Below are 24,692 nucleotides of genomic sequence, written 5' to 3'. Positions count from 1 at the left end.
ATGGCGGCTCTAGAAATGGTAAGTAAGGCGGTGCGGAGGGAGTCAGTGCTTCCAGAAGACGCTCTGAGGAGCGTTCGACCATCCACACACAGCGGGTTGGGAGGAGATGCTCCTCTAGGGCTAATCGTCCAGAAAGTTTTTCCTTATGAATTTTTATTCTTTTCATAAATGACATAATTTGCAGTCTCCTGACAGTAAACAGATGTATCAGTAAGAATCAAAGCAAAAACAGGCCAAAGGTAAAGCTATTAGTTCTGAGGTGTCCTGCCAAATTTCTCTTGCACTAGAGAAGTTGTTTGTCTCTCTGGCTGAGCGGTTACTGAGGCTGTGAGGAGCAGTTGGTTTTAATGGCGGTCACTCCTTTGGAATGTGGAGGAACACAGCAGGTAGCCCAGAAGGAGATGGAGAGAGGTCCGGTATCAGTGCTCATCAGCCTGCAGGGGCCTTCAGCAACCATGGAAGCAGATTCCTACAGTACCCCAGCTGGGTGCCTGAGAGGATGATCTGGAGCTTAACGGAGCAACTTGCATCTCTGTGCTCCCTCAGTGCCTGTCTGGGGACCATGGACGCTTCCATGTTATGACAGGAGGGTTCTGTTGTAGGAAACAGAGTCCCCTATGGGTTTCTCCTAGCCACTCCTTACCTGGCTGGGTGGCCTGGGTCCCAAGGGCTCGGATACTTTCGTTCCTAATTAGGTCATGCCTGCATGAGCCAGGGAAGGGCTGTTGGTGGGGAGCTACAAACCCTCTGACAGTGGCCCTTCCCTGGTACCACTTACTTTTTTGGGACACACATATTATGTAAGTATCAAAACGTTTTACGTCTATGACAGTTATACCCTATGGCTAGAAAAGAATTGAGTTTAGGGACGGAGAGAACGATCTTGGAAGCCGCTCTGAACTTGCTTCTGAACAGTGACAGAGTGACTTCTATGTGGTAAAGGGACTTACCGCTCAAAGAGCCTCTTGATTGGTTTTAAGATCGACTAAGCAGAGGATGCCATTGTTGTTATCTGAGAATTAAGATTCCGCTTTTTCGCTGACAAGTCGCCATCTTGCTGTTTGCTGTAGTCCAGAGACAGTTGTGTTCTCAGTAGACAGGTGTTTGAGATGAATCCACAGAGTGGGCTTCGCGTCTGACTGCAAGGATTTAAAGTAGGGCAGAGGCACTCCCAGTGCCAACCCCGCCCACAGGGGGCAATGCTTTCTGTTCATCCCTGCCAAGCAGGTGGAGGTGGAGGCAGAGCCCAACATCAGAGGCCCTGAGGTAGTCACCATGGGGGAAAATGACCCTCCAGCAGCCGAAGCCCCCTTCTCCTTCCGATCCCTTTTCGGCCTGGATGATTTGAAAATAACTCCCGTGGCACCAGGTAAGTGGGACAGGCGGGACCCCGTGATGCCCCTTTGTGGAAACAATGTGGATGAGTCTCTCCCCCGTCCCGGGTAATCTTTGCATATTCTTCCCTCCCCATATCTCCCCCTCCTTCCCCCTTTCTGTCTCTCTCTCTCTCTTTTCCCTCTCTCGCTCTCCTTCTCACAGCACTGGGGATTGAACCAGGACCTCATACCTGCTAGGCCAGCTCTGTCCCACCCTCCCTGGGTAGTCTGCCACCTGGACACCTGCCTGTCCTTAGGACTGTAGAACCCCAGAGAGGAGGGGCGCTCAGGAGGGAGCCTTTGCCTCTGGTGCTTGCTAAGTCCATGAAGAAAGTGTTTTACTCTCTTCCTGGAGGTTCTCAGAGACTGGGGTCCCCTAGCTGCCCTGTTCACCCTAGAGCAGGTCCAGTCCTCACCAGGAAAGCTCTGAGCCCACCGAGAAGTCCCTAGAAGCAGTGGCCACATCCCTTCTAGAAAATGTACTAGACAAGCTATGTTAAGTATCTGAATTAAAATGGGCTGTCCCCAGCCTCCGAAGGAAAGAAAGCTGGTCTTGAGTCGCACACATTGAATGTTCCGCTGGGGTCTTCGCAGTGATGATCAGCCAGTGAGCCTTGGCTTGCTGGTCTTGGCAGCAGGATATAGGTGCAGTGGGGACATGACCCCTAGAGCTCAGTGGGGAGGGGAGAGAAGGGGGGCAGCTCAGGCCGAGGCCTCAGACAGCCTGTAGTGAGGATTCACCAAGGGTTCTGTTTAAGCCAGAGGGACAGTTGACAGACGATGGAGGACAGGGTAAGAGGGGCAGTTCATGGACCGGAAAAGATCCCCTGGGAATTCCATCTCATGGGCGTCACAGTGACGGCCGAGGCTTCATGGCTGTCCTTCGTTGATTACTCAGCTATTTCCCGAGCATCCGAGTCATGGACGTCCCCGTCCTCAGTGTCTGTGGAGGCAGGAATTTGTGTACATCTACGGCAACATTTTAGGGAACATTCCGAGAAGTGGAATTGCTAGGCCAAAAATTGCGTCTGCCTTTACGTTTTCTAGGTATAGCTCCAGTTGCACACAGTGGGGAGCTGGTGCAGTTCTCCCTGTGCAGGACGTGAGTGAGCTGCTTCCCCTTGCTGTGAGCAGCGGGTGTGATCATAGCAGAGCTATTAAGAAGTTGGTCTGTGGTTAGGTCCACTTTTTGTTTGTTCCTTTCCAGGGGGGCCTGGGGGGCTTCCGGCTGCCTGTCCTTCATGCCTGCCCCTCTAGAGCGATGTGAGAATTTTCCTCTCTACTCCAGCCATGCTAGAGAAGAGGGCGGGGCACTGTAGCTCCATAGCAACGCAGGATTGAGTGTTTATCTTATTTGTAAGCTGCCAGGTTAGCCTGCCAGGAACTCATAGATGTAGCCAGAAGACCTGAGGTTCCTGGGTCAGGGGTGTGGACCGTGTTACCTCCTGCACAGCAGGCGGCCTGAACATCCTGTCTGAGCCAGTGACCCTTGTCAGCTCCCTATGCCCACTGGGACTTGTACCAGCGACTCAGAGCCCTGGTCTTTATAAGAGACTGCAAGTAGACTTGTGTGAGCTTTGCTCTGGAGCAGAATATGTGAATTATTAAACTGGACAGTGCTGGTTCAGAGGGACATGCTATGTCTATGGTCTAAGGCATCTACACACATGTGGCATAAAACCTAGATCGAAGGATGTCAGAGACTCTGGAGATGGCTGTTTAGGATTGTCTGGGAGAGTCCCCTCCAAGGCTTTGTCTAGGATTGACACGTAATCCTCCCCTCTCTGGACACATCCTTGGGACCTGGGACGTCCCTCTGCCACCTCCCAGAGCTGCTGGGACAAAGAGCCACAGCTGAGTGGCTCAGACCCACAGGAGCTCCTTGTCTCCCTTCTGGGCCTGGAAGTCTGAGATCCCTGGTGTTACCAGTGCCTTGTTCCCATGGACACCCATGAGGTCCTCCCTGGCCTTGTTCAGATCCAGGCATTTGGCCACCGGTCTTTGGTTCCTTGGCTATGGACATGTTGCTGTCCCTGTGGTCTGCACCTGTCCCCACAAGGCCATCTGTCCCCAAGTCTCTTCCTATCACCTTCCTTCTACACATGCCAGTCAGTGTCTGTGTTGAAATTTCCCTATCCTGAGGTTACCAGTCACATCAACTTTGTACCCATCCTAAAGATCTTGTCTTAACTTGATCTGTGATTCCCCAAACAAGACCCCATTCCTGGGTGCTGGGCCTTAGGAGGCCAATGGCTCCTTTGGGAAACATTGGGAACACTAGTCAAGTCACAGCACTCTCTCTGGAGCCAGGATGGAGAGCTGGGCTGTACCTGGGAGGTAAGGCTGGCCTGGACTCTGGCCTTCCTCTAACGAAGCCCTCTTTCTTTGGGCTGGGGCATTCCTTGCATAGAGGGGGCAGGGAACACAAAACTAGACTTTGAGTTTTCTGTCACTCCAAATCGATGTCCTGTGATATTTCTCCCTCTCCTGGCCTTTGGTTTCCAGATGCAGATGCAGTGACTGCACAGATCTTGTCCCTGCTGCCCTTGAAGTTTTTTCCGATCATCGTCATCGGGATCATCGCCTTGATCCTGGTGCTGGCCGTCGGCCTGGGCAGTGAGTACAATCTATTATTTAGCAGGCGCTCAAATACTTGCTCAGGTGTTTAAACTTGCATGAGTTCTCCTTCGCCCCACGCTTGCTGCTGCCCAGCTTTAATTACTGGTGGCCGATGTCATTTTGGTTTGCTGGCTATGGGTTTTATCTGCCTGCCTGAATATCAGGCCAGTGTGGGGATAGACAGGTGCCGTTGGCCATGCTCCTGGCTCTGCCACCAGACTGCCTCCCTGGTTAGAAGTGTTCAAAGGAAGCTGATGAAATGGGACTCAGCTGTGGGAAGGGGAGGCCCGGGCAGAGCAAACAAAGACTTCTATTCAAGCCAAACCAGGCACACTGGCTACTTTTACAGTGAGGCATGTGGGGCTTTTAAGAAAGTGGGTCATTTGGAGGGAGGGGCTCTACTATGGTACAATTTCTCATTTTCTCCTTTAAATAACTGTGGCACAGGTGAGTGTAATTTGCCACTTGCTGGGCCATGTGGTCCTCAGTGCATTGGCTTCTGGCCCAGAGTTAAGAGGAAGCAGAGAGGCTGGGAAGTTCTCAGTCAGGTCCCTTGCTGGGCCGGCTCGACAGGTCGGCTCTAGCTATGCATTTTCTTTCTTGACCTTGAGCCCTTCTGAATCTAAACTGCAGTCTGACTTGTGAGATAGAGGGCACAGAGGGCACAGCAACCTCATCCCTTGGAATTCTGGATAGAAACTGGACTGAAAGAAACAGGCTGCCGACAGGCATGCAATTTCAACGAGGTTTTATTATTGATGGAGAGGTTCATGCCACGTGGCAGGTGGTCAGCTCCTAGCTGCACCTGAACAGCTGCTTGCCAACATCTCTGTCTCCCTTTCTTTTCTCAGTCTACTTCGACTGCTCTGGCAAGTACAGGTGCCGTTCGTCTTTTAAATGCATTGAACTGGCAGCTCGATGCGATGGGGTCTCTGACTGCAAGGATGCGGAGGATGAGTACAGATGTGGTGAGTTGTGCCCATTCACTGTGGGAAGTGAGCTCAGCCCAACACTCAACCTTCCCATCTGTGAAATGGGTCCTAGACATAACCATTGTCAAGTCCTGCTCTCGGCTAGGATGTATCTGGCTGGGGTTCAGGGAGGGCTATTATGTGAGCTTTCAGTCACTTTGGGGACAAAACAGGCTCCAGAGCAGAGCCCTGGGAGATCTGGAAGTGCAGCCAAGTTACCTGCAACATTCCATTGGCGGGGAGGGCTGTGGATGAGGAGTGGGTCAGACTGAAGGGATTCAGTGCTGCTGGAGTCAGGCCTGCCTCCCTCTCTGCTCGGACTCAGTCTGTGCTAGCACTCAGTGCCCTCCGCCCTGTGCCTGGCCAGTGCGGGTGAGTGGCCGGAGCGCAGCCCTCCAGGTATTCACAGCTGCTGCGTGGAGGACCATGTGTTCTGATGACTGGAAGAGTCACTACGCCGTCATCGCCTGCGCCCAGCTGGGGTTTCCCAGGTGAGCCAAGAGGCAGTTCTGACCTAGGGGCCAGACAACAAGAGGGACAGAACCAGGACAGATCGCCGAGGGCAGTTTGGCCCTTTCTAGAACTTTACTCATTGTCACAGTTTCAACCTCGTGGCAGCCCCGTGGCATTTGACCGCCTCTCCTTTTCACAGGGTTGCAAACCAAGAGCCAGGCAGCTAGCTAAGTGACTCAAATCACACTGAATGTTGTTTTAGAGGTTTTCAGGGCCAGGCCAGCATGGCACATGCGAACAGGCAATTAAGGGCTTTGAGGCTGAGATGTGGCTCAGTTGGTAGACTACTTACCAAGTGTGCAGAAAGCCCTGGGTTCCATCTCTGGCACGGCATCAACTAGGTGTGGTGACTCATGTATGTAATCCTAGCACTTGGGAGGCAGAGGCAGGAGTGATGTGAGCATGTGAGTTCCAGGCCAGCCTGGGCTACATAGAGGGTTTGAGGCTAGTTTGGGCTGAATAGTGAGGCTCTGTCTCAAAATCAAAAACAACAAACACAAAACAATAACAAAAAACCCCAAAATATAAAAGATAAAAAACAGCAACAGAAAGCAAATAAACAGAAACCCAGGACTTCAGAGGCGAGAGCAGACCTGGCTCCAGGCTTCAAATCTGTGGCTGTAGGGCCACTGTTGCACCTGGTCCCTCTGGTCACATCCATGTCAGCATACATCTCACGAACCCCAAAGAATCTAGTTTTTAAAGCCAGTGATGTGCTGAAAACCCAGTTACTCAAAGTACCGTCTGACGTCCCTGAGAAGAATGTTGAAGGCGGAGATTTCCCGCTCTTAGGGTTGGGCGTCACCTGCCGACTGCGTCATGGTAACACACTTTTGCCCGGTCAGGAACCTCCCTCTCTGTGGATGTCCCTTCTGATGCCCTACCCCTGCAATGCTCCCGTGGATCTCAGAGTTTACCTCAGGCAGGTTCCCAAGTTCCCAGGCTCGTCTTAGGAACCCAGGAAAGTTGTCAAGGGTAAACCTGGAAGTGCGTCCCTGTTTGCATCCAGGAAGCAAGATCATCAAAGCCACATGGCTCTGAATCCTCCATGGAGGATCTAAGCCAGCGGGACCATGGGCATCCCATGTCCTACATCCCTGAGGCTGGCCTCCACCTCATTCCATGCCTGCCTGGGTTCCAAAATAGGCTGCAACCTAAGTTCAATGGCAACAGCAAAGATCATACACAGAGACGCCTTCGAGAATTCTGGAGCTTCACAGAGACACTATTGAGAATTACGTAGGTTTTACTCCTCAGAGGAAAAAGTTCAAACAGCACACACACACAAACACACACACACACACACACAGACATGGACACACACATATGGACACACACAGACACACATACACAGACATACACACACACACAGACATACACACACGGACACACAAACACATGGACACACACACATATGGACACACACAGATACACAGACATACACACAGACATACACGCACAGACACACAGACACACATGGACACACACAGACACACACAAAGACACACGGACACACATGGACACACGGACACATACACAGACACACACATAGACACACAGACACACACAAAGACACACGGACACACATGGACACACGGACACATACACAGACACACACATAGACACACAGACACACACAAAGACACACGGACACACATGGACACACGGACACATACACAGACACACACATAGACACACAGACACACACAAAGACACACGGACACACATGGACACACGGACACATACACAGACACACACATAGACACACAGACACACACAAAGACACACGGACACACATGGACACACGGACACATACACAGACACACACATGGACACACACAGACACACACACAGACACACACACATGACACACAGACACACACAAAGACACACGGACACACATGGACACACGGACACATACACAGACACACACATGGACACACACAGACGCACACACAGACACACACACATGACACACAGACACACACATGGACACAGACAGACACACACATGGACACAGACAGACACACACATGGACACAGACAGACACACACATGGACACAGACAGACACACACATGGACACAGACAGACACACACATGGACACACAGACACACACACATGGACACACAGACACACACAAAGACACACGGACACATACAGACACACACATGGACACACACAGACACACACATGGACACACACAGACACATACACAGACACACACATGGACACACACAGACACACACACAGACACACACAAAGACACACAGACACACATGGACACACACGGACACATACACAGACACACACACACATACACACACACATACACACAGACATACACACACGGACACACAAACACATGGACACACACACATATGGACACACAGATACACAGACATACACAGACATACACACAGACATACACGCACAGACACACAGACACACATGGACACACACAGATGCACACACAGACACACACGAACACACACAGACACACACATGGACACACACGGACACATACAGACACACACATGGACAAACACGGACACATACACAGACACACACATGGACACACACACAGACACACACATGGACACAGATGGACACATAAACACACACATGGACACACACATGGACACACACAGACACACATGTGGACATACACAGACACACAGACACACACACATGGACACACACGGACACATACACAGACACACACACGGACACACACACATGGACACACAGACACACACAAAGACACACGGACACATACACAGACACACACATGGACACAGACGGACACATAAACACACACACGGACACACACAGACACACACATGGACACACACAGACACACACACATGGACACACACAGACACACACATGGACACACAGACACACACACAGACACACACATGGACACACAGACACACACAAAGACACACGGACACACATGGACACACACAGACACACACATGGACACACAGACACACACACAGACACACGGACACATACACAGACACACACATGGACACAGACGGACACATAAACACACACACGGACACACACAGACACACACAGACACACACATGGACACACACAAAGACACACGGACACACATGGACACACACAGACACACACATGGACACACAGACACACACAAAGACACACGGACACACATGGACACACACGGACACATACACAGACACACACATGGACACACACAGACGCACACACAGACACACATATGGACACACAGACACACACAAAGACACACGGACACACATGGACACACATGGACACATACACAGACACACACATGGACACACACAGACACACACACACAGACACACACGGATACACACAGACACACACAGACACACAGAGACACACCCTTTTTCAAACAGTCAAGAACTTCCCTACTAGGCATTTCTGCTTCTGCCCACCTCTTCCTCCCTTTCTCTTCCTTCTGGACTATTCTCTGCCGCCAAGCCCCTGGCCTCTGCCCTATTAGAAACGTGCCCCTCAGCCGTACCCCACTCCAGCCAGGACAGGAGCCGAGGCCTCCAGGAGGTCGGGGCCAGTACACAGCTCTCAATCCGCGGCAGCCTCCACTTCCCCCTTGAGAGGATGGGGATGTGACTGCTCCCTCGTCCTTCCTGCACGGCCTCCTCTCTGCAAACTCATCTCTTGCCCGTGGTTGCCGCGGTGTCTCAGGCTTCCTTCTGCATCTTGGTAATTCTGTGTTTCTCTTTAGAAGCCTCTGGAGTCTCTCCTCTGCCACACCCCATCTCAGACATCTGTGATGAGCAACAACAACAAAACCAAAACCAAATCGAACCCAGAACCAGGCCAGTGAGGCCAGAAGGCTCCAGTTCAAACCCTGGCGTGGGTTCAGGCAGTCACCTGATACCTGCCTCAGTTTCCCCCCCCAGAACAGAGACAATATCAGCACCTGTCTTAAAGACCATGGGTGCTCAGTGGTCTCTAGGGTGTGGGAAGGCCCCTGTGAGAGCTCAGGGCTGTGGTGGGGTCAGCTGCTGCTCTGAGGGCATCTGTGGGCTCTGTTAGCTGCACTCGGGTGCCCTCGGTATTCATGCTAGAGCCCGCCACTCCGCCTGCCTCAGCACCTCACCCCCGGCCAAAGCCGCTCCTCTACACCGAGGCCAGCCTCCTGAAGCCCCGGAGGCCGTGGGCTTGATGGTGTTTTGCTCAAACCCAGGCTTGGCCGAACTCTGCACTGCGCTCTCACCAATGAGATGACAAACTGCCGGGTTGCTGAGCACCGGCCTTCCTCGAACTTTGTTCCTCAAATCCCGCGTTTCTTTTCTTTCCAAGCGCTGGGCACGTGCTCTTTATAAGTGCTGCCCTATTCTTTTTCTTTTTAAAGGACTATATTTCATGTACAGAACTATGACTACGTATCAAATAACACTATAACAGAATGATTTCATACAGTTTTAGAGGAAAAAAGGAAAAAAAATTCAGGTTACAAAATCCCTCTCCCCCAAACAATTTTTAAAATTATTTTATTATTTTTATCTTATGTGTATGAGTATATTACCTGCATGTGTGTAAGTGTACATGTGTGGAGCAATGAAAGCCCAAGGAGGTCAGAAGAGGGCGTCGGAGCCCCTGGAACTGGAGTTAGGATGGTTGTGGCCTCCATGTGGGTGCTGGGAATCGAACCCAGGTCCTCTGCAAGAGCAGCCAGTGCTCTTAACCACTGAGCCATCTCTCCAGTCCCCCAAACAATGTTTTAAATCACTTTTCTCTAAATGGGTCGATGCAACAAATGTATTCAGTGACTAGTCACGTCTAATTCCTGTTGCGTTAGTGGTCAATGGAATCAGAAAGCCCAACTTTCACAATTGTCAACCCAAAGAAATAATACATTTAAAAAAATAAATACACAGAAAGTTGAATTCACATATCCACCACGGCGTGGGGGGCTCTGACAGAGTTGGAACGAGAGAAAAATTAGCTTTACGTCTTCTTTCATGATCTGGAAGTCCGCTAGCCTATGCATTGTCCTTCCCCATTCCTATCCCTGGCTTAGCTGCCTTTCTAAATGTTAGGCCCTACACACGCCTACACCTGCTGACACACGTGCACATACACCACAGGCTGGGATCTAAGCGTGTGAGAGAGCATGCAGGGTTCTCCCTCCTGCATTTGGGTCTCTTGCTTATTCAGTTCCACCCATTTTCCTGCAAACTTCATGATTTCATGCTTCCGTAATAATTCATTGGTTTGCTTATTTAGGAGGGAAACCTTACTGGGTCCTTCTCATGTAAATGTCCTGCCTACTGGGCTGCCCCAGTCAAGGGATAACAGGCGCGGGCCACCAGACCACCAGACCACCAGGCCACCAGGCCACCAGGCCACCAGACCACCAGGCCACCAGGCCACCAGACCACCAGGCCACCAGGCCACCAGGCCGTCTTTCTTCTACTTTCCTTTTTTGGTTCCTTTCCTTCTTTCTTTTTTCTTTCTTTCTTCTTTCTTTCTTTCTTTCTTTCTTTCTTTCTTTCTTTCTTTCTTTCTCTCTGTTTTTTTTCACTTTCTGTTTTTATTTATTAGTTGGTGGGTCAGTTGGTTTCCTCTCCCCTCCTCTCCCCCTCCCCTCTTGTTCTGGTTTCTTTCAGTCTCCCCACTATACCGTGACTATACAGACTTGTCTCCTGACGTCGTATACCTGAGCCCAGGGCCCTCAAACAGCTGCCTTCCATGACAGTGCTGGGCAGAGTGGGGCAGGCTGTCCTGTCCTTTGGAGCTGGGCATCTCTACCTCAGGGTACCCAGCTGCCTTCCTCTGGGCCTGCCTCAAGCCAAGCAAAGTCAAGCCAAACCAAACAGATCAGAATGGGGGTGGTGGGAACCACCCAACTGAGGCTGGAAGTGGTCCTTCCTCCCCGTGACTGGAGCTGGGGGGTGGGTAGGCAGAGCTGTGGGCTGGGGACCAGCAGAGGGGTCACCCCAGGCCACGGTATGTCTGGGACACTTTGCTAAGGTGTGTGCACTTTATCTGCAAAAGGAAGCCTTTGATGGTTTGGGGAGGACCAAGTAGGGTACCCTAAATGTGATGCTTGTTCCCTGGTGGCTAGATGAGGGGTGACTTCAGAGTCACTGTGACAGCTGGGCCTGGGTTTCCAATGTACCTACAGCTACGTGAGTTCAGACCACCTCAGGGTGGACGCATTGGAGGAGCAGTTCCAGAGCGACTTTGTGTCCGTCAATCACCTCTTGCCAGATGACAAGGTGACCGCATTACATCACTCAGTGTACACAAGGTAAGCAGTTAGAAGCGGGTGCTGTCCACACTAGTGCTGAGTCACCTGCGTTTGTTAGGCTGTGCAGGGCTCTACTAGGAGTGTTAGGAGAGAGAGAACATCAGCTCAGCAACCAATGGGGAACTCAGCACTGGGGTCAGATGGCAGGTGGGATGGGGTGAACCCCCAGGTTTGGCCCAGGGACAAGGGAGAAGTGCGGGGAAAAGGTGACGGTGCCACTCAGAGACGCACCAGGGCAGTGCTGTGAGTCTGCATGTGTGCCTGTACCTATATGTGTGTACGTGTATGTGCATGTGTATGTGTGTGCATGTACATATGTGTATGTTTGTGCGTGTGCGTGTGTGCGTGTCCATGTGTAAAAGCAAGCAAGGAGGGAAGGGACGAGGAAGTGAAGACGTGTATGTGCATGTGTATGTGTGTGCATGTACATATGTGTATGTTTGTGCATGTGCGTGTGCGCGTGTGTCCATGTGTAAAAGCAAGCAAGGAGGGAAGGGACGAGGAAGTGAACACAGCAGCCGCCACGAAGTGCTTTAATATCATCATCGCTCCCGTGGGAGGGAAAACCAGGTTTCCTTGGCAACAGTCAGGTGCCCGCCCAGGTGCCTGGGCCCAGGCTTGAGCAAGGAGTGGTGGTCCAGTCAGGCTTTCCTCCTGAAAACTAGACCCAGCCCCAATGCCCGTGGCCTCTGCTCCGCAAACAGCAGCTTGTCGGTCTGTGCATTACACACATGGGCCAACGTGCAAGCCAGGACCTCCTCATTCCTCAGCCTGGTGACACTGGCTGCTCTTCTTTTTTTTAAAAAAATTATGTGTATGAGTGTTTTGCCTGCATGTATGTGCATGCAGTGCCCATGGAGGCCAGAAGAGGGCATCAGATACCCTCGAACTAGAGTTATGGATAGTTGTTAGCTACCAGGTGGGTGCTGGAAACTGAACCCAGGTCCTCTGCAAGAGTGGAGAGTGTTCTTAACTGCTGAGCCAGCTCTCCAGCCCCACACTGGATCCCTTTCCCACTATGAAGAAAGTAAACGTCCCTGCCGTGCAGGGGTGCACACCATTCTAGGACCATCTAGTGCTCCTGGCGGAGTTCTGTCCCAGGTGTGTGACTCCAGGCTGCTGGGGCCCTGGAGAGCCAGTCACTGTCAGCAGGGCACTCTGCATATTCTAGAGGTCAGGGAATGAAGAACACAGGGGAGACACATACATGCTAACACACATCTTATGCGCCCTTGTTTAGTACACGGATCTGTGTAGTGTTAGTGCCTGTCCTGTATGTTGGTTGAGGGGTCTGTCCTGAGTTTGTCACCCTCATGGGCTGCCTTCGTTGTTTACATAGACTAAAGCTGTCATCGTCACTGAAGAGGGAGGAGACAGCTTCTTTTCCGTTTGTCAGTTAGGTTGGTCGTAGTGCCCATATCATAGGCCTTCAGATATTTATCATGAACTGCTGCTTTTCTGCTTTAGAGAGGGCTGTGCCTCGGGCCACGTGGTCACCTTGACGTGCTCAGGTAAGGGGTTAAACTAGAAGTGTGACCTTGAGGAGTCTTGTCTCCTTTGAGGACTGCTAGAGGCCCTGTCTCCTACATGTCAGCGACAGGCTGCTCAGCACCAGGAATCTGGGACACAGTTGCCTCTCTTTCCTGGGGTGGGGGGGATGGGATGCAAGAGTTTTCCCATTGCAGGGTGGGGTCTGGAGAGGTCTGGTCAGGTGGGGGTAAGGAAGGAGCTGCAGAGGGCTCGTCACGAGGAGTGCTGACCCACTGGGGATTATCATCGTGTGGTGCTAAACACCAGGAGACCACCTCAGCAGGCACAGTGCTGACAGCAGCATGACACACTGATAGATGCTTCCCACTGCCCCCACAAACCCCAGCTGCCCTCAAGTCTCCCTGTGCCCACCCTCTCCTACCCCAGTGCTCAGCTCCCACTGTGGCCTTACCTTAGCACTGCTGTGGGCCCTGGGTGAGGACAGGGGCTACTGACAGCATCTCTCCCCAGAAAATGCTATGGGTGTACCCATGAGCCCTGACTTTCCCTCTGTAGCCTGTGGGCTGAGAACTGGCTACAGTCCTCGCATCGTGGGTGGAAATATGTCCTCGCTTGCCCAGTGGCCCTGGCAGGTCAGTCTTCAGTTTCAAGGCTACCATCTGTGTGGGGGCTCCGTCATCACCCCGCTGTGGATCGTCACTGCCGCGCATTGTGTTTACGAGTGAGTGCCTGGGCCTGCTCCTGAGGCTCCTTGACTTCCCAGAGCCTTGTCCGGTCCTGGCTTAAGTGGGGATGGGGTGATCTGGGGGAAAACAGCAGAAGACAAGCTATGTGTAGGTGTGGGGCTCTGCCTGCCTCATGGCAGACCTGTCTCTGTGACTGGGAGTGACAGGACTGAGTTGGCACGGGAAAGAGGAGGAAGGAGGCTCAGTGCAGGAGACCCACTGAAATAGAGGCCCTAGGCCTTCTGGGAGCGTCCCACTGCTGGCCGCATGCTGCGGGGAGCTGGAGTACCATAGGGTGGAGGTGCAGGGCGCCTGGAGAACGCTGAGCCCCCACCAAGCTGTCTGTTAGAAGTTTAGAGGGTAAGAAAGTCACAGAAAAGATTCCAGTGATTCTCCCTGGGATGTTTCCCATCTTTCTCCTGCTTTGGTCGCCATTCAACGAAGGAAAGACTCCAGCAGCCTCTGCGGAGCTGAGCTCAGTTCTCAAATGCAGAGAGACCTGTTGGGTGGTGTGGAGAGCCAGGCCTATCTGTGACCTACATGGGGTGTGGTCTGTGTATCTGCAGGGTTTGGAAGTGTGCTTGGACATAGGGCACAGATGTGCAGGGCACTGGGCTGTCTCCTGCCCATGACACCTCTCACTGTCTCCCTGGGCTTGAGCTAGACACTTCAGTTCAACGTGCCTGGGGTCGCCTGAGCTTTGCCTCTTGGCCTGTTTCTTATCCCAGCCTGTACCTGCCCAAGTCCTGGACAGTCCAGGTGGGTCTCGTGTCCCTGGTGGACAGTCCTGCACCCTCCCATCTGGTGGAGAAGATCATCTATCACAGCAAGTACAAGCCAAAGCGGTTGGGCAATGACATTGCTCTCATGAAGCTGGCCGGGCCGCTCACCTTCGATGGTATGTCTGGGCTACTAGGTCAGGCTGTTGCTTTCCAGTGTTTCAAGACAACTGGTGATTGTTTGTGGAAACATCCTTATGACAGCTGCTTTACATCCTTGCTTGAAAATTCCAGCATCTGACTTGTAGATACTGACGTCATCAGGCTGTCTTTGCTCTTTAGGGTTGCGTGTGTTTGTGTTGTGTGTAGTTGTGTTTGTGTTGTGTGTATGCTATGTTCCTGTGTGTGCAGGTGTGCATAGACATGTGTGCACATGCACATGGACCCAGAGGTCAACAACTGATGAACATTTACCTAGTTTGTGGAGACAGGGTCTCTTCCTGGCCTGGAGCTTGCCAAGTGGGCTAGCCTGACTGGCCACCAAGCCCCAGGGACTCTCCTGTCTGCACCGTCCCAGTACAGGATTATAGGCACACACCAGCACCGGCTTTTTACCTGGGTTCTGGGTGCTGAACCCTGATCGTTATGCTCCTGTGGCAAGCACTTTGCCCCTGAGCTGTCTCCTCAGCCATTCTGTAGGTGCAAAGTAGGAGGAACCTTGGCTGGGCAAGTGAGAACCCACCCTCAAGGGTCTGGGTACTGGATGGTGGCAGGAGCTGTAGACACCTGTGTGACTTAGAGAGTAACAGAGAAAGGAATTGGAACGGGGAGCGGGTGTGGTACTTGCTGTCATTTGTGATATTTGGTTATAGAATATGAGGTGCTGGTAGCCGTAGTTGGCTAAAAAGTTAAATGTGTCTCCTGACTTGCCAGCCTCACCAGCTGGGAAGCAGCTCCTTTCAGGAGCCGCTCAACGTGAAAGCCGTGGACACATGCACCCGTGTGGCTTCGCTGGGGCCTCAGTGACACAGCCTGGGCACTGGCCAGCCTGCTGTCACTGCAAATGTCAGGGGCAACAGGAACATGTGTAACATGTGCTTGTGAAACGGAGTACACACCCAACCAAGGTCTAGACAGTGTGGACCAAGTGTGACCTACTGTGTGTTTGGAAAAGTAAGATCCTGTTATAAAGTGACTGGACCCTTTGTTTATATTTCCTGTGGTTCCAGAGGTACCCAAGGGGCTGCATCCCCCGTAGGCCTGAACCTTCTACTGTCCAGCCCTTTACAGCCAAGGCTTTGCAGCTAGGATCTGGACTCATGCATACTGCCACTGTCTAGGGCTGCCTTGAAGTTTTAGTGACTCCGGGGGAAGGGTAGGGGTGGGGTCTCCTTTCTGAACTTCCTGCCTTCAGTGACCGAGGCCTGACCCTCCCTGGGAGATGGAGTGAGACCTGAATACGAGGACAGTTGATTTCAGGGACAACAGCTCCAGGAGCTTGAGGCTGTTTTTTTTCCAACAGAGATGACCCAGCCCATCTGTCTACCCAACTCTGAAGAGAACTTCCCCGATGGAAAACTGTGCTGGACGTCAGGATGGGGGGCCACGGAGGACGGAGGTCAGTAGTCTGACTGGGAGGCCCCTTCCTGTGTTCCACTGTGATGCTGGTGGTCCCGGCCCAGGGATAGGGTGGATCAACTGTTCACAGCAGCAGTCTAAGGAGCCATGGGTCCCAAGTCACGGTCACTCATCTTGGGTGGATGTGAAACTTCTCTGGAGAGAAAAGAGCCATGAGGGAGGAGTGTGGGCACTTCTTGGTGGAGAGGCTTCATTGATTCTTCCTCTTCCCTTTACCCATCCTGCTAAGCAAGTGCATATAGAACCCATCTCAACGGCCCTCCAAGCTTTATTCATAGGCAGAGGCACGTGGCAGTAAGGAATCCATGTCTGTGAGACGTGGAGGGATGTTATTTTCTCCTCCAAACAGGGCTGTGCTGGTAGATGTGGCACTGTCATCAACCATGGTAACAGACACCTGTGTCCCTTTCATCAGGGTGGGGTGCAGGGATGGGTCCTGAGGCCCGGGTTTTCTGTCAATGGCTTTCTTTCGTGGGAAGTATGATCATTTTCTGTGACTGCTGTAACACACCATTACGGTCTGGATGGCCCCAAAGGCCCCATGCTGCAGGCCCAGCCACCCACAGCTCTAGAGAATTCTGAGACTACAGGCCTGAGGTGGGGTCAACTAAGGTGTCTAAAGGCCTGAGGTGGGGTCTGTCCCAGCGTCTACCCCAGCGTCTGGGGGTGCCAGCCATTTGTGCTATTCCTTGACTTGCAGATGCGTTCCCTTATTTCAGTCCCTGGATGTTGTTGGTTTTTTGTTTTGTTTTGGAGACCGAACCTGGACTAAACTTTGAGTTCGCTGACCTGGAACTTCCAAATCTGGCCATTGAGCCCAGGAATCCTCCTGTCTCCACCTCCTAGCCCTGGAGTTACAAATGACATCACCCTGTGCCCAGACTGTTTTTTTTTTTTTTTTTTTTTTTTTCCAATGTGGTTTTCTGGGTGTTGAACTCAGGTCCCTGTACTTGTAAGGCAAGCTCTTTACTGGCTGGGCCATCTCCTCAGCCCTCAACCATCTCCATGTGACGTCTATCTCTGTCTCTGTCTCTCTGTCTCTGTCTGTCTCTCTGTCTCTCTCTGTCTCTGTCTCTGTCTCTGTCTCTCTCTCTCTCTCTCTCTCTCTCTCGTCTTATATAAAGACACCAGTTATTGGCTTTAGAGCCTGCCCTAGATATAGTTGATCTCACCTTGAGAGCCGTACCTCAGTACCTTAGGCTCTGCTCCAAATATACATGCTCCAGTTACACGCAGACAAACAGGAAGAGGGTTATAATTCAGCCTTATGCAGGAAGGTCAGTGCTTTCCTTCAGAGACCTGTTCATGCACAGTCTCACTGTAGTTCAGGCTGACCTGGCTCACTATGCAACCCAGACTGGCCATGAACTCATGGCCATCCTCCTGCCTCAGCTTCCCTAATGCTAGGATTACATGCCCAGCTTGCATTTATTACCTTACAGTTACGGGTCAGAAGAGGTCCCTACCTGGGAGGCTCTGGTGGCAGCTGCCCCCTCACCTTTCCCTCCTACCCTCCTGGAGGCCGCGAGCCTTGTCCTCATCCGCAAGGCCAATAGGCTGGTCTCTGATTCTGCTGTCTGTTCTTGTGACGTGCCTTCCTGTGGTCAGTCTTTGATGAGTCCTTGTGGTTTCTGAGTCCACCCTCATCATCCAGGCTGTCTCACAGTCAGACCTTTGAACACTTGCAAAGATTCCTGGCCATCTAAAGTGGCACGGTCACAGGGCCCATGCCTGTCTTTGGAGGGACACTGACCACTGTATGGCTTTGCCCGTACAGTGTGTGTGACCTTCACAAGCCTCAGTTTCCCTTTGGTAGCATGACTGGGGCGGGTCTAGGGCCTGACCAGCTGTGGGGAGGGACAGTTGGCTACTGTTGCACCTCTCTCTTTCTTCTGCCTTGGGCTCTTAGGGGAGTAAGTGGCCCTGACACAAAGGCAAGGGCTGTCCCAGTCACAGGCCTGGTCTTTGCTGCCATGGCTTCGTGTCAGGTGGCATGTCCCCTGTCCGCTCGCCCCCTGTCCCTGGTCCTCTGAGCTTCCTGTCCCTGTGTCTTCTGAGTTGGAGTCCTCACCACACGTTTCTACCCTTGCTTTGAGGCAGGTGACGCCTCCCCTGTCCTGAACCACGCGGCTGTTCCTTTAATTTCAAACAAGATCTGTAACCACAGGGACGTGTACGGTGGCATCATCTCCCCATCCATGCTCTGCGCAGGCTATTTGAAGGGTGGCGTGGACAGCTGCCAGGTAAGGATTTCCGGTCACCCTGGGGGCCTTGGCAGCTGACAAGTGTCCCAGCCCATGGGACAGGTCATTGCTAGTTTCTCTGTGACTGGTCAAAAAGCAAACTCACACGACGCAAGGAAAAAATTTGCTTAAGATATCCCTGGCTTTCCAGTGCCCGGCCCGTGTTTACTCGGTCCTCCCAGTCTCTGAGGGCATGAGTGCTGCCCTCCTGGTTCCCCTCCAGCCCGATTCTGAATGTATTAGGGGAGTAACATAAGGCGGTGGCAGCCAATGGATCTGGGCTTCCAAAAGCCACAGTGTGTGAGACTCAATACTCCCTGGTAGACACAGGTGAGTTAGAAGTCTAGGCCAGGCAGACCCTCCGTCTTCAGCTCCCTGGGTTGCACAGACTCCCCTTCACCTTCACAGCTTGGTGCTTGGGACCTGGTTGAGACACAGCTGGATGGAAACCTTCCCACAGAGGCAAGGGATGGGAAGAGGTGGGTGGTGTGCACAAGGAGCTACACACTGGTGATGTTGAGAAGGGGGGGCCTGTGCCACCAGCATAGTGAGGCAGTGCCACCGTCTTGACCTCTGCCTCCTTCTGCCTTCCAGGGAGACAGCGGGGGGCCCCTGGTGTGCCAGGAAAGAAGGCTGTGGAAGCTGGTGGGTGCGACAAGCTTTGGCATTGGGTGTGCGGAGACGAACAAGCCCGGGGTCTACACCCGCATCACCTCCTTTCTGGACTGGATTCATGAGCAGCTGGAGGTGGGTGGGGCACCTCGGCTCACGTGCTCCTCACATCCAGTGTCACCACGGCTCTGCCACAGGGAACCAGGAAGAGGGTGGGGGATGTTGGTTCAGCAGTGATCCCTTGGTGGCTCTGCTTTGAAGTACAGCTAATCCCATGGGTAAGGCCCTGTTCTAGTGTGATCTGGACACGCAGATAAGAGACGGACAGGACGACTGAATCTACCTGCTCCATCCAGCAGGGAAAGACAAAGATTGACGAAGTGTCCCCTTGGGATGGGAGAGAGTTAAGGATGCTTAATTGTGCATGGAGCAGAGGTGGGTTGAGTCTGGATGAGGTACAGCCGGGTATGTGTGTGGCAGGGCTGGGGGCACCCCAAATGCCTCTGTGAAGTTGGTGTCTTGCTGGGAGTGAGGATGGAACAGAGAACTTTTCAGCAGGGAAGGCTGTGTAATTTTGCTCTGGGAAGTAGGAATCATGAGGGGCCTATAGAGACCCTTGGTTGGCAAGGCCAGCCCTGGGAGGTCAGGGGAGCCTTAAGTGAGATTCACTGGGCACCAGGTGAAGGAGAGTCCCAGTAGACAGACACAGGCTCCACTGTGATGGTAGTCAGATGTCAGCAACCCTCCACCTTTCTTAAGAGGAGGAAAGGCCACAGGGAGGCAAGACCCAGCCTAGGACAAGGCTCTAGGCAAATATTTGCTAACTGGATCTCAGGTATGACTCCTCGGCCGGGTTTCAAAGATCTTTTTTTTTTCTTTTCTTACTTGGGATGAAACTTACATAACATAAACGGGACATTTGGAAGACGGCAATGCACAGCACTGGACACACTGACAGTATTGTGTGGCTACCGCTGTGCAGTTCCAAAACATTTTCATCATCCCAGAGGAACACCTTGTTCCTTCCTGCTCCAACCATCCAGCAATCAGCTGCCTCTATGGTTCAGAGACCTTCATAAAGTTGGACTCGTGTGTGTGTGTGTGTGTGTGTGTGTGTGTGTGTGTATGTGTGTGTGTGATATAACCCAGGCTGTCCTCAACTGAAGATGACTTTGAACTTGTGATTCTCCTGCCTCTACCTCCCAAGTGCTGTCAGGCATGCATCACTGTATTCGTTTGTGCAGTGCTGGGGATGGGATGTGGGGCCTCAGGCGAACACCACAGCCCATTCAAAGACCTTTTAAAAATCCCCTGTGAGTTGAAGTAATTGACTGAAAACATACCAGACTCTGTGTTTAGGGCGGATTCCTCTTTCTTCATTGTTGGCGTAGACTCAAGCTGATTTTTTGCTTCAGTACTGGTAGTTGAACCCAGGGTCTGGTGCACGCTAGGCTAGGGCTCTACCGTTGAGCTATACCCCACCCCCTGCTTCTTCTTTATTGATTTTGTCTGTGAGGAAGGACATTGAATACAGCTCCTGTGCTAGCGGGTGAGGCCTGGGTCTGTGTTGGTCCCAGCACCACTGGTCACAGCCAGGACTTTGTGCAGCCTAGCTCCCACCTGCAGTGTGTGGTGGAGCCTTCAGGCTGGCTCAGGGCAGGCCTCACTGCTGCTGCGATCTGCTGACACTATGCATTAAGTACCACGGAGTGCTGTTTAGTACAGGATTCAGCCAACACTTGCTTACTCCTTGGAATATCAACGTGGACATTTGAACAGGTGATCTCCTTGTGAAAAGGAGCTTTGCTGGGTGGAGGCAACCTCCCAGAGGTCACTGAAGGAACCTCAGGGGTAGGACTGGGGTGCAGATAGGCCGTGTGTGCGGGGGGTGGGGGGGCGAGCAGTACAGTAGCCTCAGAAAGCAAGTGAACCTTCCCATGGCCGTCTTTGGGACACAGATGCCATGTGACTGAGCATGTTCTGAAAGTCTGGAAGTCCAGAGAAGTTGCTCCCCCAGTTCTCCATTCTTTTGAGAAATGTGGGGCAGTCAGGGCTATAAAGGTCCTTCATTCGTGCTGGGGAGCTATGACAGGGAAGCTTTGTCCTGGACGATGGATCCTACAACCCTCAGGGCAGGTAGGGAGCCTGCTTAACTGAAGGTACCCAAGTTAGAAGGGCAGTGCATGAGTGTAGTGAGACCCAGGCTTGGACCTCAGCGAGATGAACAGATCTCTTGGGGTACACAAGTCCTTCCCTACTGCTTGCCAAAACGGAAGATTCCCAGAACCTTCCTCTAGTCAGTCTGATCTGGGGCCCTGGGCGGGGGGCAGGTGATTTTGGTGCATAGAACTCACCCTGAGAAAGGCTAGCGTGCCCCTAGACTCCTGGAAATTAGAGTAAGCCCCTGTTATTTCCTGAGGTGTCTGTTCTCTGAGGGGTTTTCACTGTAGTGACCCGTTAGGACTTTTGAGGATCGCTTGGGAAATATTAGTCATCAGTTGCCCTAGACCGAGTGAGGGCCTGCATGAAGTGTCACCTGCCAAACACACCTGCTCCCAAATCTCTCTCAAGGTGACCCAAGGAAGACCCAGATGTCACCTCCCTTCTGTGAGGGTCTTCCTAGATTTGAGGTCTCTCATTGGAATGCCAGCCTGAAGCCCTTCCAAGAATCTTCCTACCTCGGGGGCACTGTCCCATCTGTCAGTTCCCCAACCTCCCAGGGGGTCCCTGCCTCATTATCTGCCCTCCTCCTCTCTGCCCAACAGGTTTCCTTATTAAGTTGGGGCTTAAAGCAAAATTGTTCTGGCTTAAATCAGACTTTGAAAACATGAGGCTGAGACCTGGCATATTCATATAGGAGTTTGGGGACAATCTTAGACAGAGATGAAAACTTCAGGGGCCTTGCTGGGTGGAGGCAACCTCCCAGAGTGGGCAACCTCCTCCCTCAGAGCCCCAATGTCCCCATTGATCACGGACAACATTTAAGGGGAAATGCAGGTGCCCATAGGGTTACAATGTCCAAGAGATGCTCACAGGGAAAAACCAGTGACTCCTGTTTTCATTCTTAGAGAGACCTGAAGACTTGAGTAGAGACAAAGCGGGCATCTGAGCTCCTGAGGGTGGACACAGCCCGATCCTTCCCTGGACTGCTGTGTGGGCACAGTGCACAGGGGCACCCGCCTCAGTGCTGTGCTTGCTGTGCTGGAGCAGAGCCAAAGGGAAGAACATCGTCTTAACCTTTGCCTCCTGGAACCCCTGCTGCGAATGTCTTCAGCCTCTGGGGCTTTTGGCTGAAATGATTTGGAGCTCCTTTCTGCACATCACAAGAACAAAAGCAGGACCCCCCCCCCCGACCAAGTGACACCTTTCCTGCTATCCACCTGCTTTTTTCTGGCAGAGCTATTAAAGTAGGCAGTCTCACATGCAAAACTGTAGATAGCCAGTTGGTGAAGACGCTCAGGATTGCTGCATTGGTGCTTACACACACAGCCACCTGCACATTTTATCTAGGCTCCAGACCTAAACCCAAACTTCATACTTCCAAGAGCCCATTTCACAAGTGGGAAACTTAACCTGTGAATGATTCAGCCCAAGGCTCTGTTCCAGTATCTCTTTGTAACATTTGGTGCTTGACGAATCTTCGGCCCTGGCTTCCAGAGGGCTCCACCCCCCTTCTCTGGTCTCTTTCCTTGGGCTTCAGGGAGCAAGCACTGATGGTTCACAGGGACTGAAATCATGAGCTCACATGCCAAGCCCATGTCTCCTACACGTGTCAGAGGAATTCAAATTTTTTCTGTTAGAAAATGTTCTTTAGCAGATTAGAAGCCCTTTACCACATCACGGGACTCATTAGCACAGCGGGAGACGAAGGCCTTAGGAGAGACAAGACCAGTGGGCCCTAAAAGCAAGTAAAATGGAAGGTCATAGGTCATGGGACTACCCTGTCCCTCCATGCACTGTGCTAATGTACCCCCTACAAGTTTGGAGCCCCTCCTGGCTGGCTGCACATCCTGCTGTCACCAATATTACCCAGTAACAGAGGAGGGTTATGTTGAGGGTAGCCACTGGCCGTCAGAGCTTGTCACTAACTGAGTCTTCAGAGTATGAATCGGTTGCTTTGCCTTGTGCTGCAATGGGCAAGATCCATAAGTTTGGGAGAGAGAGAGAGAGGAGAGAGAGAGAGAGAGAGGAGAGAGAGAGAGAGGAGAGAGAGAAAGAGAGAGAGAGAGAGAAGAGAGAGAGAAGAGAAGAGATGGGTCTAGGTGCCTGAGGGAGGAACAGTTCCAAGGAGCTTGGGGTGTGTATGAGATGGGATGGAGGAAGAGAGGGAGAGAGCCAAGACAAACTGTCACAGAGCCCCTGTGTTTGGACTCACACAGATCAGAGCCACTACCAGATCTCTGCATTAAGAAGAAACCACCCAGGACCCTCAGTGGATGCCTCAACCTGAGCTGTACTGAACCCTATACAGACTGCTTTTCCCTGTGCAGACATACCAATAATAAGGTTTAATTCATAAGTCAGGCACAGAAAGGGATGGACAGTCATAAACAATAATAAAATAGAATAATTATAAAAATGTGTGGTGACAAATATTGTGTGTGTGACTTGATAGAATATGTGAATTGCAGAAGAGCCACAAGCCTCATTAGAAAAGTAATATAACCATAAATCCCTTAAAGTGTCTAACTGGCCCTAAGTTGGCAGCCCGGCCTTGCTCGAGCCTTATCAACTGGTCACTCCCTGACTGAGAGAGACTGTGGAGCCCATCTGTCTCCTTTAGGGCTATAGATAACTCACCCGCCTGCCTGAGCGAATAATATTGAGAAAAGAGCCCCTCAAGCACCCCAGACCCTGGCACGGAGTTAACGTTTGCAGCTGTGTGCAGCGGAGCTCCTATACAAGGCCAGACTGTTCCCTGTTCAGAGACGGACAATCGTCCTCGAGGAAGAGTTCTTATCACCCTTTGTGGCCTCCTGAATCCAGGGAGCACTTTTCTTGCCTGTTGCAGGTCTGTCTCTGACTCTTATTTCTAACCTTTAAACTCCTTTTTTCTGCCCTCCTAAATCTAACATGACTTACCTCCTTTGTGTGGTGACAAACATTGTGTGGGGCTTACCTCTTGTTGAATATCTTATTGCATTTTCACTTAAACGAAGTGTTGACTGGCTTCTTGTTCATATATTCTAATTATGGACCTCACCACTCTTCATCGGGGGTCGTTATTGTTAGTTACAGACCTAAAGACACTGTTGCTTTAAGTGACCAGTTGTTGAGGGCCTGAGAGATGGGCCAATGGTTAAGAGCACTTGTCGAGGACTGAGTTTGGTTCTCAGCACCCATGCCAGCAGCTCACAACTGCCTGTGACTCTAGTTCCAGGGGATCCAACAACCTCTTCTGGCCTCCATGGGCTCCTGTGCACATGCGTGCACACACACACACACACACACACACACACACACACACACGCACACACACACACAAATA

General features: G+C 51.9%; 1 protein-coding gene across 1 annotated transcript; it reads left to right on the top strand.

Annotated features, from left to right (window-relative positions):
- Tmprss3 (transmembrane serine protease 3) lies at positions 1 to 22,290 on the top strand. Its single transcript, XM_008827364.1, has 13 exons — positions 1 to 18; positions 1,228 to 1,369; positions 3,882 to 3,992; positions 4,847 to 4,963; positions 5,334 to 5,457; positions 11,651 to 11,776; positions 13,244 to 13,287; positions 13,823 to 13,988; positions 14,721 to 14,890; positions 16,234 to 16,329; positions 18,450 to 18,592; positions 19,187 to 19,339; positions 22,273 to 22,290. Exons 1-13 carry the CDS (start codon positions 1 to 3, stop codon positions 22,288 to 22,290), a joined length of 1,428 nt encoding a protein of 475 aa, XP_008825586.1.
- The last annotated feature ends 2,402 nt before the right edge of the window (positions 22,291 to 24,692 follow it).

The sequence above is a fragment of the Nannospalax galili genome, unplaced genomic scaffold (genome assembly GCF_000622305.1).
Source record: "Nannospalax galili isolate Female #2095 unplaced genomic scaffold, S.galili_v1.0 scaffold652, whole genome shotgun sequence".
Taxonomy (NCBI): domain Eukaryota; kingdom Metazoa; phylum Chordata; class Mammalia; order Rodentia; family Spalacidae; genus Nannospalax; species Nannospalax galili.
The sequence above is the reverse complement of the archived record's forward strand: the minus strand, read 5'-3'. Positions and strand labels throughout refer to the sequence as shown.